The sequence below is a fragment of the Myotis davidii genome, unplaced genomic scaffold (assembly GCF_000327345.1).
Source record: "Myotis davidii unplaced genomic scaffold, ASM32734v1 scaffold929, whole genome shotgun sequence".
NCBI lineage: Eukaryota > Metazoa > Chordata > Mammalia > Chiroptera > Vespertilionidae > Myotis > Myotis davidii.
The window spans coordinates 50,898-68,681 of NW_006300205.1; the positions used below are offsets into that span (position 1 = coordinate 50,898).

The window sequence follows — 17,784 nt, forward strand, 5'->3', positions numbered from 1 at the left end:
CATCACTTCCACCACAAACCTATTCATTGCACTATTTTTTGTAAAAATGAGACACTGGAGTTGGTATGTAAATCGTGGTGTAATAATGTGATAGGTAGCTGTAAAACTTCAGTAAAATGTACCAAGCTGTATCAGCCTAGGTTCTTAAAAAGGAATATTGAGCTTTAAAAAATTTCAGAACTACCAAATAACATTTAGGCAGTCTGGTTCTGGAGTTAGCACATGTAACCATACCACTGTACTACTTGTCTTTATGAGGTAGTATATGAGAAATTGATGGAGATACAGACAGTACCACAAATGGATAATAGATATATAATAAATATACATAAAGATGAACCAGAAAGTGAATATCAAATTCATAATAGAGATTGCGTCAGAGGTAAGAGACGGGGGAATTTTATGTGGGAGGGGAACAAAGAAACTTCAAGCAAAAATATGAAATTTTCCATGGATGGATGGGTAGGTAAGTCAAAAGATGGATGGATGGTGGTCAGACAGACAAACAGATAGATATTCAGTGCTATTAATGCTAGGTACTAGCATAGGTTCTGAGGACAGCTTAGGGAACAAATTAATAGTGATTTTAAATAAAAATAATATACTTGAGACCTGTTTTGTTTTATCCTCCCCTGGAAGATTATCTATATAAAAAGAAAACCTGTGGGTTGCTTTAGGAACATAGAATAACACCAGGGAAATTAGTTGGGTGATCTTAATTAATAGTGATTATTACCAAGCTAGAACATATCCATTTTATTGTCTATACAAAGAGACCTTTTATTTGTGAGATGGGTAGGAAAGACTTGTTAAAACTCAAGAAAAAACTTTTAAAAAGAAAAATAGATCAATTTCATTATATAATTATATGCTATGGCAGACAAAGATAAAGAAAGATGACAGGTTGCGAGAAATCTCTGCCATGCCAAAAGTTGACAAATGACTAACAAATGCCAAATATCAACCAGAAAAAAAAACACACACACAGACAGAGATTTTAGTTTTTAAAAATTGGCATAAGAAAAGGCATTTTATAAAATGGTTACTCAAAAAGCTAATAAGCTTATGGGAAGATTATTAGAAGTCATTATTATTTAACAAATATAATTGACAACACTGGTCTAACTTATAGTCTGATCTCTTAGGTTATCTTTATGCAAGAGATCAGTCATGTATGTCCACATCACCACATTTGAAGGTAAATGGTAAATGCTTTTCCATGAGTGAGCAGCCAACCTCTAGAGACTGCATTCCTACCCTGTTCTTCTAACTGTGATCATTTTGACTTTCTGTCAAAAGTAATTTTCATTTTTATTCCAAACACTATTTTCATCTGGCTCTTCACAACCTCTTTGGAGAAAGTATGCTTCTCCATTTAAATAATCAGAATTATACTGTGTCTAACAACCCTGAAATTCTTATTTTTGGGCTTCAGGCATTAAATCATCTAGAGAAAACTCAGATAAAACAGAAGTAGCATGAATATTAAAAATATGTCTTAATGAAGAAAGTGAGACGTGAAGAGGCTAAGTAGCTCATCCAATGCCACAGAACTAATAAGCAGTAGAGTTGGAATTTAAACTTTTGATCAGAGATCAAGTTCTAGACCACAGGTTTGCAAGTGGAGTTGTTGAAGGATACTAAATAACTAAGCAACATAAAGCTATTTTTATAAAATTTATTTTTTGTGAATTATTTTATCAACCCTATTCTGTGTCAGGCACATAACTGAACATTGGGGCTACAAAGCTGAAACTCACAGTCTACTTGGAAAGATAGGTAAAACAGATATTACTTTATGTACCTTATAAATTAAGCATGAGCGCACTGGTGATGATATATCAGTGTATTGTGGGCACTGAGAGCAGGAACACCTAATTCAGGTAGGAGAGGTCCTAAAGGCTTTCTGACCGAACAGTTCAGATGAGCTAGAGTTAGCCATGAGGAGGCTTGAGAAGGTGAAGCAACTTAAAAGGATCCAAAGACAACGTAGACAAAGGCATCAGCAAGTTTAGTATGCTGAATCATAGAATATAAAGTGGAAACGAGGTTGAAATGAGAAAAGATAGTCAGAGCTCAGCTCTTGGAGGGCTTTTGGATGTGGCAAAGTTTGGACTTAGTCCCATGAATGAATGGGATTATAGAGCTATAGATAGGAGAGCCATATAAACATAAATAAACAGTAAATAGTTCAGGTGGCAGATTGGAAATAGATTTAAAGGTCTATTAGTCAAAATAAGCCAAGTTGTGCTGTGGTAATAAATCTCTAAATTTCAGTGAGTTAATGTGATAATGGATTATTTCTTAAATATCCAAAGACTAGAACTGGCTGGCTATCCTTCCTCCATCTGGGAGCTATACCATCTGGAATGTGTGTCCTTCCAGGTTACTGAAGCAGAAGAGACCTGAAGGATATTGCAGGATGTGTTTACAGGTTGGGACTAAATGAGGCTTTCAATTCCTCTCAGAGAGCACGTTCTTGCTGCTCTGTTGAGAGTCCAGCACAGAATAGAGTACTTCTTTCAGTCTTGTTTGTAATAGGCCCAAGATACTTATATATGCTTATTGTTTGAGAAAAATTGTTTACTCCTTTATTCACTTCACTCAATAAATGCCTTTTTAAAAAAATATGTTTTCATCAATTTTTAGAGAGAGAGGAGGGGAAGAAGGAGAGAGGGAGAAATATCAATGCAAGAAATAGCGATCAGTTGCTTCTTGTACACACCTTGATGGGGGATTGAATCCACAACCTGGGCATGTGCCCTGACCAGGGATCAATATGGTGACCTTTCAGTGCACTGGATGGAGCTCAATCAATTGATCAATTGAGCCACACCGGCCAGGGCTCAATAAATGCTTTTTTGAGCGTCTGCTTTGATCCAGGCACTGTCATAACAGCAGGGATACAACATTGTTCGTGTTAATTTCCTGTGGGTAAGCTCTTATTTGGCTCTCCACTCACAGGATGATATGTGCAAAAGATAGAGTAATAGAGTAAGTGGGGTGGAAGGTCCAATATGAGCCAGATCTTGTATCTCATAGGCCATTTTAAGGAATTTAAATTTGACTAAAATGAAGGTACTTTAGAATATTCTGTGCAAAAAGTGTGGCATGGTCTGACTTAATTTTTTAAAAGGATCATTCTTTCTGCTCTATTGAGAACAGACATAAGGTGGTAAGGTGGAAACATTGAGATCTATTGTGAAGTTATGTACTAATCCAAGTGAGTGATGATGGTGGCTCAGACCAGGGTGGATGCATGGAGCTGGTGAAAAGTGGTCAGATTTTGCATGTATCATGAAGATGTCTAATTTTGTGAAGGTATTTAACTTTGAAGATACCATCATCAGAATTTGAGGGCAATTCCTAGTGTGACTTAAGTTCCCAGGACAACAAAGCTGCAGTCAACTGAGGAGAGATGTACCTTAATTATTGAAATTGTGCTGAGATGGTTTCAGAAAGGCTTTAGAAAGTATTAGCTTCCTAAACTATTCAGATCTAATGGGTGTTCCTTTAATATTTCAAATAACAATGTTTACAAGAAAAGTATTTTTATTAGTATTAAAGCTTAGCTGCAAACATTCCACACAACTGAAATCTATCCTATATAATAAAGAAGTAATATACAAAGTAACCCTCACGTACTCACAAGATGGCTGCCTATGACCAGGCTGGCAGGGAATTAGTGAGAGATGACCAAATGACTGAACAAGCAGGCTGCGTGGGGTGACAAGGCTGGCAGGGGCGTTAGTGAGGGACCACCAAATGACTGAATAGCAGGCTGTGTGGGGCAACCAGACCAGTGGGGAAGGGGGCAGTTAGGAGCTACCAGGCCAGCAGGGAGGGGGCAGTTGAGGGTGATCCTGCCAGCACGCAGAGGAAGTGAGGGGTGATCAGGCTGGCGGGGGTGGGGGGGGCAGTTAGGGACAACCAGGCAGGCAGGCAGGTGAGCGATTAAGAGCCAGCAGTCCAGGATTGTGAGAGGGATGTCCGACTGTCCCCAGGATTGGGCCTAAACTGGCAGTCAGAAATCCCCCGATGGGTCCCAGGTTGGAGAGGGTGCAGGCTGGGCTGAGGGGACCTCCCAACCCCCGTGCATATGGCTAATATGAAAAGTGTCCCCTCAGAAGTTCAACCAGGAGACTGGGAGTTTGATTACTTGCTATGATGTGCACTGACCACCAGGAGGAGGTGTGGAATGAAGGAAGGCCCCAGCCAGCAGCCTGCAGCTAGGGAAGGAAAGCCCCAGCCGCCACCTGGAAGACCTCAATCGGCCCTGATCGCCAGCCAGGCCTAGAGACCCTATCAGTACATGAATTTCGTGCACCAGGCCTCTATTTTATATAAAATCTATAGATCTTTCTACTTACAATGAAAACAAGTTGGTTAATAAATTATGTATCTTTTTTGAAAGCCAAGTCAGCAAACAGTGCAGTATATTAGATTCATTTTGATATAGCAATTTATTGGCTTTTTGTTAGGGGCATGTTTGCTTTATGGGAACTCCCTTATTTCTATATCTCTCATATAAATAAAACTGTTTATTGTTATTAATTATTATTATATTAGAAAGACACTAAATAAAGTATGCCACTTTACCTTGATTTGATTCATTCTCTGGGTACAATTTAGCAGAATGAGGTCATGTTTAAGTTTGGTTATAATGAAGGCAGAGAACGGAAGAAGGACATTTTAGGCATATAGAACAGGAAACATAAATGCATGGATATGAACTTATAGTAATTATAGACTTAGGGCCCATGAAAGGGATCAGTTTGGGTTTGGAGTTGCAAGGAGTAAGAAATTAGAATTAGTAAGGTCTGGTAAGGTTGATCATTAAGTTATATGTGGGTAACTTATAAGGTATAATAAAAGTTTCAATTGTATATTTTAGGTGAAATAAAGATAATGATGCAAAAACGTAAAAGAACAATTGAAAAATCCTCCAATGGAAGATGGAAAGTAGAAAACAGACGAAGGAAAGCCAGTAGAAAGTCACCCAATGGGGGCATATAAGTGAAAGACAATTTAATCCATAGAGATCTCAGAGAACCAAGTTTCTAAACTAGAGCTCATCTAGCATGAATGACAAACTAAAGTTATAAGCAATTATGTGTTTATATATTGTTTTGTTTATATATTGACAAACATCAGCTTTATTTTTCTCTCCTATTAGGCTAAGGAATCAATGACACCAGAAATATTGAGGGATCTTTTCATAGATACACCATAAAAAGCCTACCACTCACCTTCATACAACATGTGCTTTCTAGATCTGCCCCACTCAATTAACCAGGAAGTTCACATATAATTGTACAACTTTTATACCTAGTGGAAAAACTGCATTCTTTGGGGAAGTAGGCAATAGATATATGTTAAAAAGCCACCCTCTAACACTAGTTTTTTAGAAGCAATAGCAATGTATAAATCATAGCATGTGTTAGAAAACTTCAATGCAACCCAAAGATAATCACATCTAAAGAAGGAAATAATATATGAAATATCATAATCAACAAACAATATTTAGAATATGTTTTAAAATTTTCTACAAGTTAATAAGTAAAATATAAGCTAGTCAAAAGAAAAAAACAGCAAAAGATTAATAGGTGATTCACAGAAAATAAATCTGAAGTGTTCATTGAGCATATATGGAAAGATGTTCAAAGACCAATATTAAAATAGTGTTCATCTCTTAAGGATGAGGAAGAGAGGGGAATGAAATTTGGAAGAACTGCAAAGTGCATTGCCATTTCTTGTGTAATTTAATACCTTTAAATTATAAAAAGCAGAGTGAATATCGCTAAATATTAACATGTGGTTATCTAAGTGGTAAATATATGCATGTTTGACTTACTCTTTGTATTTCCTTTTATATTTATAAAATATTTCTTAAAATGAATTTACAAAATATGTATGACAATTTTACCATTGAATTCTATAAACATTTCTCCATCTATGATTTTTATGAGAAAGTGTAATAAGGGAGGCAGTATGAACTAAGGGAAAAACATATGAGGAGGAGTTAGAATTCTAAATCTAGTCCCAAATCTGCCAATTGCCCACTGTATGACCCTGAGTAAATAACTTAATTCTTCTAAAACTGACTTCTCACCTGAAAACTTGAACAATAAGTCCACCTTTACTACATAAAGTTATTGTAAGAAGTGAATTTTTTTATGTATATAAAAAGTGATGTTCAAATATAAAGAAAAATATATGAAAATTCTTAAAACCTCTAGGTAATTGAAATGAAATGAACATACTTTCCCATGTATTGTCATTCTGAACTTATGGAAACAGACTTTGAAACAGAGACACACATCTCTTCTTACCGGGTCTATCAGCTGGGAATAGAGTTCGTGGCAATTATCAAAAATGTACTTGTACGTAGCATCCAGGCAAGCTCTGACACAGTCCTTTACCACCATGCTGGCTTTTGGGGGGTTTTGCAGCTCCAGAACCTGACAGAGAAATTGTTTTCTTAAATTGAAAAATGGAACATTGCAATCTAGCATAAACAACTCAAACCATTTCAATAAAGGCTTTTAGTTGATTTTTCTATGTTCAGGAAAAATGTAGTCATAGAAATGTTACAAATGAGTAAATATCCCCTTTATCTAATATGACAACTCATTGAAAATGTTCATAGTTTTAAATATTCAAATAGAAACACTAGATGTAACCAATCACATTATTATTTATTTATTTATTTATTTATTTCAATCATTTGACAAATATTTATCACCTATTATATGCTAGATAATGGTTATATTGCAATGAACAACAGAAACAAAAATTCCTTTCAGCCCTAACTGGTTTGACCCAGTGGATAGAGCGTTGGCCTGCAGACTACAGGGTCCCAGGTTCGATTCCGGCCAAGGGAAAATGCCCGGGTTGCAGGCTCAATCCTCCTCTGTAGGGGGTCCTTTGACAAATATTTATCACCTATTATATGCCAGATAATGGTTATATTGCAATGAACAACAGAAACAAAAATTCCTTTCAGCCCTAACTGGTTTGACCCAGTGGATAGAGCGTTGGCCTGCAGACTACAGGGTCCCAGGTTCGATTCCGGCCAAGGGAAAATGCCCGGGTTGCAGGCTCAATCCCCCTCTGTAGGGGGTGTGCAGGAGGCAGCCAATCAATGATGTTTCTCTCTCATTGATGTTTTAATCTCTCTGTCCCTCTTCCTTCCTCTCTCTCTTTAAAATTCAATAATATATATTTAAAAATAAATAGAAGAACAAACATGTATTTAATTGTCAGCAACACAGCAGTAAATATCAACACAAAGCAGATTATTATTATAAATCACGCAGGCAGAACAAAGGGTAAAATATTTAACTGTAGGAGTGTTTGACTGTAGTCTGCACAATGAGAAAACTTGAAGCTATTTTCAAGTTCCACGATTTCTTACTTCTTTTCAGTTGGGTCAAGTTTCTAAGCTTTTTAAATCTCCATTTTCTGGCTAATGAGAAGAAAGTAGGATCCTGCTGAGTCTCCTGTCTACCTACTCCAGAACTTCTGTGAGGATCAAGTAAGATGAGGCAGAGGAAAACGCTTCATAGACATTTGGTTAAACTTTGAAATGTTTCCACCTGGCTATAAAGCAAGTCATGTTCCTGGACTGAAGAAACTGCAAGGAGGCTAGTAGCTAGGGAGAGGAAGCCAGGCTTTGCTCTGGGAGGTCATTACCTGGATGGACACTTAGCATTTTAGTCTTTTATATATATAGATCAATCATTTGACAAATATTTATCACCTATTATATGCTAGATAATGGTTATATTGCAATGAACAACAGAAACGATGATGCATGTTGAGAAGAAAAAATAGAGAAGAGACAATAAGAGGTATCTCAATGGAGTAGAATAAATACAGAGGATAGCAATAGTGTATGAACTCAGAGAAATAAGAGGATGGAACTGGAGAAAAACTATATATATGCTATTGTAAGAACCTTAACTTTGATCAAGGCGGAAAGAAATTGGACTCTTTGAGTAGAAGAGCAAAATTACCTTATCCTTTAAAAGGTTCCCTTATGCTGTCTTAAGGTGGGCTATAGAATAAGAGAAGACCAGTGATGTGAATAGTGCTGTAATCCAGTTAAGAGAAGACAGTGCTTGGACTACAGTGGTAAGCTAAAAGCTGGCTGTTATAAAAAATCCTATCTGGGTTAATTTTGAAATGAACAGCAGGATTTGCTGTCGTTATATGATTGATGTGAGAGGAAGAGAGGAGTCAGATCCGAAGGTTTTAGCCTGACTGGTTGTTCCGCTGTTTTGCATATTACCCTTTTATTATATAGGACCTTTTACAATATCCAAAATATTGAAGCAACCTATGTGTCCACAGATAGCGGAATGGATAAAGACAATGTCACACACACACACACACACACACACACACACACACACACACACACGTGTGCACTGAAATATTAGCCATAAAAAGAATAATGTCTTGCAATTTTCAACAACATAGATGAAACTGGAGGGTATTATGCTAAGCAAAATAAGAAAGAGAAAGACAAATACCATATGATTTCACTTATGTGTGAAATCTAAAAAACAAAACAAATGATCAACCAAAACAAAATAGGAACAGACTCATAGATGGAGAACCAACTAGTGGTTGCCAGAGGGATGCGGTGGGGAAATGGGTAAAATGGGTAAAGGGGATTAGGAGTACCAATGTCCAATTATAAAATAAATAAGTCACAGGGAAGTAATGAACAGTATAGAGAATATAATCAATAATGCTGCAGTAACTGTATGGTGACAGAAGGAAATTAGACTTATCAAGGTGATCACTTCATAATGTATATACATATCGAACCGCTATGTTGTACACCAGAAACTGTTATAACATTGTATATAAACTATATTTCAATCAAAATGAAAGGCAAAACCAGACTTTAACCAGAGAATAAATGTGTTATATCTCACTAAGTCAGTGACAGAAATAAAATAAGGTACCTTCAGTCTAAAAAAGGTGATACTTGTTAGCAAGTCCACAGTTGATTTCAGGTCTTGCAATCTTTCAGCATTGCCAGCAGGAAAGTTTTCCTGGTCAATTAGGAAACAGAAAATGGGTAAATTATCAGCATTAATGTGAAACATCACAGAAAGTAAACAATTTGGAAATATACTCTTCTTAGTCTTAGGAAGCTATATCTTTTTATTTATTCCCATAATGCAATAAAAATATACAAAATGATATTATGAATGCAATATTATTCCTTGTTATTTAATAGCATTGCTACTAAAAGAGGGGGAGACAGCATATACCTGAAAATATTTGCAATTTTCTCAATGTAGGTAATTTTTTCAAAAATACTTTGGGAATATTTACATGTGCTACATTGACTTTTAATCACAAAGAAACTTTATTAACAAAAATTAGACTGTACTGCAAAGTCTCTCCTTAAAGTACTTTGGATTTTAACAAAAAGTTTCTATCAGTGAGATTTGGTGAGATATGTCAACAAAAGTGGAGATGTTTTCAGATTAGCTTCTTATATGGCTATCTGGAAAAATCATAGGTAACTTCTAGCTATTAGTGAACTGGAACTGAGTTGGGGTGTCTGAATGATGGTGAATGAGTGAACTCAAGTCTCTGTTTACCCTCAAATATCTTTTCATTGCCTGGCGCGGCAGTTCTCTTCTCATAGTGTTGGCCCCAGTTCCAAGATAAAGGGTGAGTTTGACCCTTTGGTATTATAATTTCTAGAAATATGCAATTAAGATGTCCATCAATAAGGGACTGAAAGTTGAATACAGGAGAAATACATGTGTGCAGGTATAAAAAGATGTTTAGGGTGAACTGCTAAATAAAGAATGCAATCATTATTACTATAGTTTTTATGTGAATAACAATTGTAATTATTTTTATAACTAAAACTATATATATATTTTTGTGTGTGTTTTACCTGGAGAGGCAGTATAGAATTGTTGACAATGAACTCTGTACAGCTTAAAGATCACATTGTACTGATCCAGAAGGAATGCCTTAAGCAGCAAGTATCTCAAAAGTTAGGGAAATATTAGCAGGATATCTCAGAAACAAGGAATGAGTTTTCAAGGTGAGGACTGGGCCATATATCCACTCCATAAATTAGCTGACAGCCACTCAATCTGATGGTTATTGAAAGAATCATAAAATTAAGCTACACACACAGTATTGCTGTAGGCTTATGTGAGGCTAGGACGGGTACATGACCAAGGGACAAATGCTTGCTTATTTAGCAGACCCTTCTAATGTGACAGGAAATGAGATCTCATAATCAGGATTTTTTTTTTTTGCTTTTCCCTTACATAATGAATATCTTTTTACAATATGACAAGAAATCATCTGAGCCAAGCACAATATTTTACTTTTAGTCAAATCATTTTGTACATACCCTATACTTTGACAGGTCAATCCTTAACGAGTTGTGCAACTGGTCTAGTAGTTTTATGAATCTTTCCCTCTGTCCAAAGAAAACACAAAATAGGAGATTGGAAATAAATGTTCACTATCAGTTATTGTCCCCATTTCATAGAAATCAAGGTTCAAGAATATCAATGACTTATCCAAGATTATAGAGCTGGTATGTGACATAGCAGTGTCTCAAAATAAGGCCTCTTTGACACCAAAGTTACATTCTTTCAGTAAGTCACACTGGCTCTCTGTGATGAATGAGAAAGTATGCAGAGAAGTATGTGCTGTAGAAAGAGAGCAGGCAACTGAATTGCGACAGTACTGATTCATGACAATATGAGTCAGAAAGAGAAAATATAACCCATCTCTCTACCCACACACACCAGCCCACCTCCCCAGAAATAAATTGTAGTGTGTGTGTGTGTGTGTGTGTGTGTTTTTAATACTTCTCCCACCTATGGAAGTGGGGACAGCTGCTGTTTTTTCAAAAACCATTTCAAAAAGCATTTTCCTTTTGGTAACATGTACAGACTTCACAATCTGAAAGGATCTATTGCTTTTAACTTATGTTTATGTTTTAGGCTAAAAAAAGTATAAAATATCGGGCAACAACAACAAAACACTAATGCTTCCCCTTGATTCTGTGTTGGTATTGGACCGACCTCTTCATAGGGATTTGAAGATGATAGGAATAAGAAGTTTTGCTAATAAACACAAGGGTAAAGTTGTGTGGATGAAAAACATTGAGTGAAAATATCAGTCTCATGCATGAACTTTATAGGTAGATAGTCCCACCATTCTGAGTCTCAAATTTCTAACCAAAAATTACAATAAAAAATATATGGGGGTAGGAGTAAATTATAGTAAATGTCTCTGCCTACATTAATATTCTGTATATACTAAAATACATTTTGAAGATACTGGCAAAAGTGAAACTTTTTTTAGTGTTTTCACATACAAGGTGGATTTATGGAGTAGAGAACTCTTATTCCCTTGAAATTACTGATCTTGATGAAGTGAACTGAATATTAATTGAGTTGAATTGTTCCTAAGTTGAAATTTCAATTTTCTGAATAAAGTGAAAATTTATCAGGTTTACACATTCGTGAGCACAGTTTGAATATTGCTTCTGTGTTAACCCTTATGGAGGCAATAAAGCAATCTAATAAATGAACCTTGCTTTTCAGAAGTTTGCACTTGTTCAGTGGATAAGACTCTCCTATAAAACAACTGAAAAATACTGTTGAGTTGACGGTATAAAATTTTTCTTTTCCATTTCCATCATACCTTCCCAGGAGAGGACCTGGCTTATACTGTCCTTTATTAACCTTTTATTCTCCCCGTACTAGTACATGTGAATCAGTGGCTCTCAATCAAAATTAAAAAAAAATAAAAGAGCTATTATAATCATCAGTTTAGTCCATAGTAAAGTTAATTATTCAATGATTATAAAAGAAAATGTGTTGTTGTCATATCTCTGACCTCTTCAACTGACCTCTGTGATTGGTACAAATCATCAAGACAGCTGGCGTGACCCTAGTCAACCATGCTCTGGCCCAAACCACTGGCCCTGCTATATACATGGGACCAACCATTCCGGTTGTCTGCTCTATATCCATTCTTCCACTCTTCCTTACTAATGGAGTCGCATGAGTCAAATGTGTCCATTATAAGATGCCCACTTTCCCAGACCTCTTTGCCTCTAGGAATGGCCATGTAGCCTGGTTTAGGTCAGAGGGTGAACTCAGCCTATTATCAATGAATTCTTATTTGGAAAGATTCAAAAGCGTGTGTGGCAGGCAGTGTTTGCTGTGTTACTGTTTGCCACGTAAGTCTTTGTTAGTTTTTTGTTTTTGTTTTTCCCATTTGCTCTTTGTGTTTTCCTTTTGCCCACCTTAAATGTAGACTAGATCCTAGAAGGTAAAGCAGTCATCCTGTGGCTATAAGATGAACAGCTAAATAAATGGTAACAGTAGTGTCTGGAGCAAGAAGCTAGGAGTCCCCACACCTCAACCTTGCCATGTCTGCCCACCCTTTCAAAAAATTACAATTCTGAGCAACTACAGTAGCCCTGGGTTTCTATTACCTCTGTCCTTAGGTTACATGGAGAAAAAAATCTTGTTTAGTTAAGTTTGTTTGAGTTTCTGTTTCATGACGCTGAACAAAACCCTGATTGTTACAGATCACACATGTGGTTCCGACCTAGGTCTTCAGTAACCAGCTGGAAAATTTTACATTCAAGATAAATAGAAAACTGTGGAGAACACTGCCAGGCTTGTCACAAAATCTCAAACAATATCAGATAACGTGAAATTAAAAGTGCACTGCTGATTAAATTTTTATAGAGATCCTTTAAACAGCAGGACAGCTTGAAATTTAATTTTAACTTCTATATTTCTATTCAACTTGAGTGCGATTACCTTTGCAGGAGCAGAGGAGGCCCTTTGCCTGTGTGGTGTGATTTGAAGAATAAAAGACTGGGTGATTAAAGACTGTTTCCCCTAAAGTGCCCGCCACAGAGTCAGAAACTGCCATATTATTCAGTTTTTTGCTTTGGATAAGGACTCCATGTCTGGCACTTGGTAGGGATAAAATCAATAACAAAAATACTAAGTATTATCAGTTATCAAAAGTGTAGATTTAACTAGTTGATAAGAAAAACTAGATCCAGATAGTAAATATTTTCAGCGTGTAGCCTTTGTCACAGCTATTAAATTCTGTGTTGTAGCATAGTATCTCCCATAGACAATATATAAACAAATGGGGCTGGGTGTTTTTTTTTAATAACATTTTATGTATGGACATTGAAATTTGAATTTCATATCATTTTTATGTCCCACAAATAATAGTCTTCTTTTGATTGTTTTAACAATTTAAAAAATCTAAAATCCAATCTTAGCGCATGAGCCACACAAAATCAGTAGTTTTTGGCCCTTGGGCAAAGGGGAGATTTTGAGTAGGGGGAAGCTATTGCTACTGCACAACTGCATTGTTAGTGAGTCTCCTTCGGATCCTGGAACTGTGGAAGGAAAAGCCCTTACAAGAAAGGGGTGTAAAAATCTCTGCAGCATCCTGGGCTCTTCTCTCTCTTCCATTCCTTTCTTCGCAGTGCCTCACCCAATGGCAGGGATGACTTAACTTGAAGATAAAGATACCTAAGCTTTGGGCACACTCACTGGCCTCAGCTTTCTTGGGAGGAGCCCTGGTCAAGTGCTCACCTGATCTTAGGTTTTTATAACATTTGCAAGAATAGGAGTAAAAATTATTCTGACTGGACTGACAAATTGTGAAGACTTTTTTTCTAGATGATACCAAAAGTAATCACTGAATAAGAAAAACAGAAACATTTCAAATAGAAGTAATACAGAGGCTATTGAGATCATTTTTGATAATTTAATAAATGTTGGAATTAATTGATTTGAAGTTAATATGGATACCAACAGAGATTCTATAACATTATAAAATGCCACTACAATGTTGCTATCAAGGATAAACAGCTTAATACATGTCTTCGATTCAAAGAGCATTTAAGAAGTCCCTTCACAGGCAAACTCGAAAAGAGTGAGATGTTATTATTCACTGACCAAGAGAGCTTAGTAGCTTCCCTCAGTTTGACTAAGCTTTACACAGGCTTCTGTTCTTGACTCCAGGTCCTGACCTCCCTTTTTTATTTTTAGAGTATTTTCTTTAGAAACTGTATAATTGCACATTTCTTCTCTACCCTTTTGAGATGTAAATCTTTTAAAATGATGCCTCTTACCAGTTTTATAAGCCGCTAATGTCTTTCTCAAGTACTTGAAAGCCATCCCTTTGAAATGTAAGTATTAAAAAGATAGCAACCCTATCTCCCAGTCCTGGCAGGAGGGTAGGAGACTAATTTTGATGGATGTCAATTAGCAAACACAGATGGCTAGTCGCAGAAGACTTGTACAAACTCAATATGCTGAGCATGTCCTATTGCTCATCCTTCCCCCTAATGTCCTCATGTACATTTTTTTTCTATCTTATCCCAGCCCTTGTTTCAGGGGAGTTGAGCTCCAGCTTGCCTCTCTTCCCTATTGCAATGGCCTTAAATGAAGTCTTCCTTAACCGTTTAACTTCATTGGGTTCAATTTTTTTAAAAATATATTTTATTGATTTTTTACAGAGAGGAAGGGAGAGAGATAGAGAGTTAGAAACATCGATGAGAGAGAAACATCGATCAGCTGCCTCTTGCACATCTCCCACTGGGGATGTGCCCGCAACCCAGGTATATGCCCTTGACCGGAATCGAACCTGGAACCCTTCAGTCTGCAGGCCGACGCTCTATCCACTGAGCCAAACCGGTTTCGGAATGGGTTCAATTTTTGATTTGACGTCACACAAGAAAAAAAGTATAATAAATGTATTCTCAAGTTTGATAAGTCATTAAAAGGTATGTGGCATTATCAATGAATTATGAAAGTGAAAGAAACTTTTCTAAAATATCTATTTTAAAAGATTGATCAACTGTGCTAGAAAAGAGTGAATTATCTTTTTATCAATAAAAATAATATATTTCAGAATTTTCTTTCATACGAAGACGTGATCTAGCATCTGCAGTCAAAAACTGTAAAAAAAAACTTTTATAGACATGTGTCAGGAAGTTAATTAATAAAAATATTATGTTGTTTTTCTGGAATTTGTAATATTTGTGGAATTTGTCTTATAACAACTTCTAATTCATTGCGATTTATTTTTATTAGAAATAAATATTAAGTGTATATCAAATTTTTCATTGACAATTTTACATTCTTCTTAATGAGAGTCTTACAAAATAGTCTAAAGTTTTGGCAGCACAAAAACTAGAACTAATCACTTAGCAAGTCATACAGAAATAATTTCATCCCAAATGTTTTCCACATTCATTCTCTCCTTTGCCACAGCACTTCATTTTCTCTAAACCATTGCCTACTAGATGCGGCATTACTTTGTCTTACCAGGGCTAGCGCATCAGCCTTCTCACTGATTTCCATTTAGTCCTTCTGTGTTCAATGCCAGAAACTGGTTTACTCATTTCTCCTTTCTTCAGTGTGATTCCCTGTAGTTTTGAGACTAGAAAACTAAATGCTGTATTTCTCAAACTCCTTTGCAGCTAGGATCCTGCAATTATCTTAGTTTCTGCCTATTAGATGCACGGGAGCTACTACCTTTGGAAAGCAGAGATTCCTGCTTCTTGGTTTACTTCTGCTGCTAAGTAAAGTCCTGGAGATATTTACTTCTCAGTCCCAGGTCACTAGCTTTGTGGTTTTATAAAGGCTGTTGCATTGTAAATAGAAGCAGCCTTCTGGTTCATCTTTCTGACTGTAGGAAAGCTCATAGCTTCTCTTGCAAATCAGTTTCACTGTGATATTTTAAGAATTATTACAGAAGGATCCTCCTCCAGTCCTTCAGATGATAATTGTAAGCATCTAGTTCTCTGTGCCAAAACCCTTTCAATTTAAAGTTGCTTGGATGGTTTCTATTACTACAACTGAACTCTCTGTCTCATACTCATTTTATCTTTCCCCTCTGTAACATTTCCTCTAAAGAGTGACCTAAGTAAAAAATTCTATCAAAGCATACCCTTTGCCTCAAGATGAAGTCCAAACATATTAGTGGGCAATTTAATATCAACCCCAAAACACGGCATTGTCTTATATTTCCATTTTTTATTTTATCTGCCATGCTCAGTAGGCAGGCTACCTTATACAAACTTCTTTCAGCTTATTTTGCATCTTTAATTCTCCTTTCCTTTCCTCAAATGTCTCCCATGCCTGATGTAGTATTTCTACTACTTCTTGGACATCAGAAAATATTACTCATCCCTAAAAGCCTTGCTCCCTTTCTACATTATCTTTTATAAGTTTTATAGTAAAAATGTGAAAACAAGGGTAAAAGTTGGTGGTGAAATAGAGGTTACTGTCTTATTTAGAGCTGTGTATCCTTTGCTTCATTTATCATTATAACATGGGCATTGCTCAAATATATGAATGTTTCTTTAAAAACTTGACTTTAATGATTACATTATATTTTAGTGAATAAATGAACCCTAGTTCACACAACCATTCACCTCTGTCCTTCACTGAGGAACACTATGACATTAGACTTTAACCTCAACTGTCTCACTAAGCAATGATCTCCTAATTGCCAAATCCAATAGGCTCATTTCTTTCCCCATATTATATGAACTTCTTTTTGCAACACCTGACAATATTATATACTCCCCTTTTCTCAAAATAGTCACATTGCCTTTCATAGTATCATGTTATTATCATTTTTGTTCAATTTCTTTAACCATTTTCCTCAGCAAAATTTGCTTTGCCCATCCTCTCCACCCCCGAAGATTCTGTCTGTTTCACTTAATTCTTGAATATTTTCATCTAAACTATGACTTCAAATAACACCTGTACCCAAAAATGGTTTTCTTCCCTTGAGTATTTGTTTTAAAATCTTCATTAGTAAAATAGCTTTTCCCATTGGTTTAACTTTTGAAGACTCAAACTGTCCGAGTTACACCTTTGTGAAGGATAAAGAAGGTCCAATATGATGGTTACAAGTGATAGTATCAGCTTCAAAAGTCAGGTAAATAAGAATGTCAATCTTTAAAGTGCACATAGGAGACACTTTACCTACATATATGTACAAATAACCTTATTTTCAATAGGTAGAGAAAAATATGGTTACATTTGCATACCATCTCACCAATGTATCCAGATGTAGTTTGAGATTTTCTTTTGAAACCTCCTCTACAATAAGTCATTTGATTTACAAAATGAAGTTTGTTATAACCATATTGCCACTGAAACACTGGAAAGAACTGAAATCAATTTGGTTTTTCTTCTTTGGGTCAGTGTGAAGTGAAAAAGCATGCTACTTATTTCCCTCCAGGCAGCATTTATGTTGGCTATTAATCATGTAAACACATCATCTTTCTCAGTGGTTAAAGATTCCGTGTTCCACAACATTGGCTTATTCTGCACAATGTACCCAGGCAGAATATTAAAAGCAAAACAATTTCATAACACCGAATGCTTTATGTTTCAGGTAAAATCTTGGGACAATCAGTGCTATTACCAAAAAGAGGTGTTTATAACAAAATTACTCTATGATCTGGTATTACTCATGATCATATTTTCTTGGGCTGGTCAGGGAATGATTTTTGGTCCCATCTGTTGCAAGAGTCAAACTGTAGAACAAAAGTACCTAGTGGTGTACTGTTTAGACCAAGCATATCAAATTTAAAGGCTAACACAGGCCAAATAAACAAAGTTTAAGTTTATGTGGGCCACAAAAAAGCTCCAATTTTCATAGAAATAGGTTTGTTTCAATAGAGACATGCTGAATACAAAGGGCTGAAATAAA

At 36.1% G+C, this 17,784-nt stretch overlaps 1 protein-coding gene across 1 annotated transcript in view; it reads right to left on the reverse strand.

The window, feature by feature from the left end:
* The window catches only part of LOC102767371 (protein unc-13 homolog C-like), a gene marked incomplete at its 3' end in the record, with an annotated part of 71,593 nt that overhangs the window by 46,737 nt on the left and 7,072 nt on the right, over positions 1–17,784 (reverse strand). The window contains exons 2-4 of the mRNA XM_006776607.2: positions 10,403–10,471; positions 8,979–9,068; positions 6,333–6,461 (exon numbers count right to left, since the gene is read on the reverse strand). Of these exons, the coding sequence (XP_006776670.1) occupies positions 6,333–6,461; positions 8,979–9,068; positions 10,403–10,471 (288 nt within the window). The remainder of the gene's footprint in view (positions 1–6,332; positions 6,462–8,978; positions 9,069–10,402; positions 10,472–17,784) is intronic.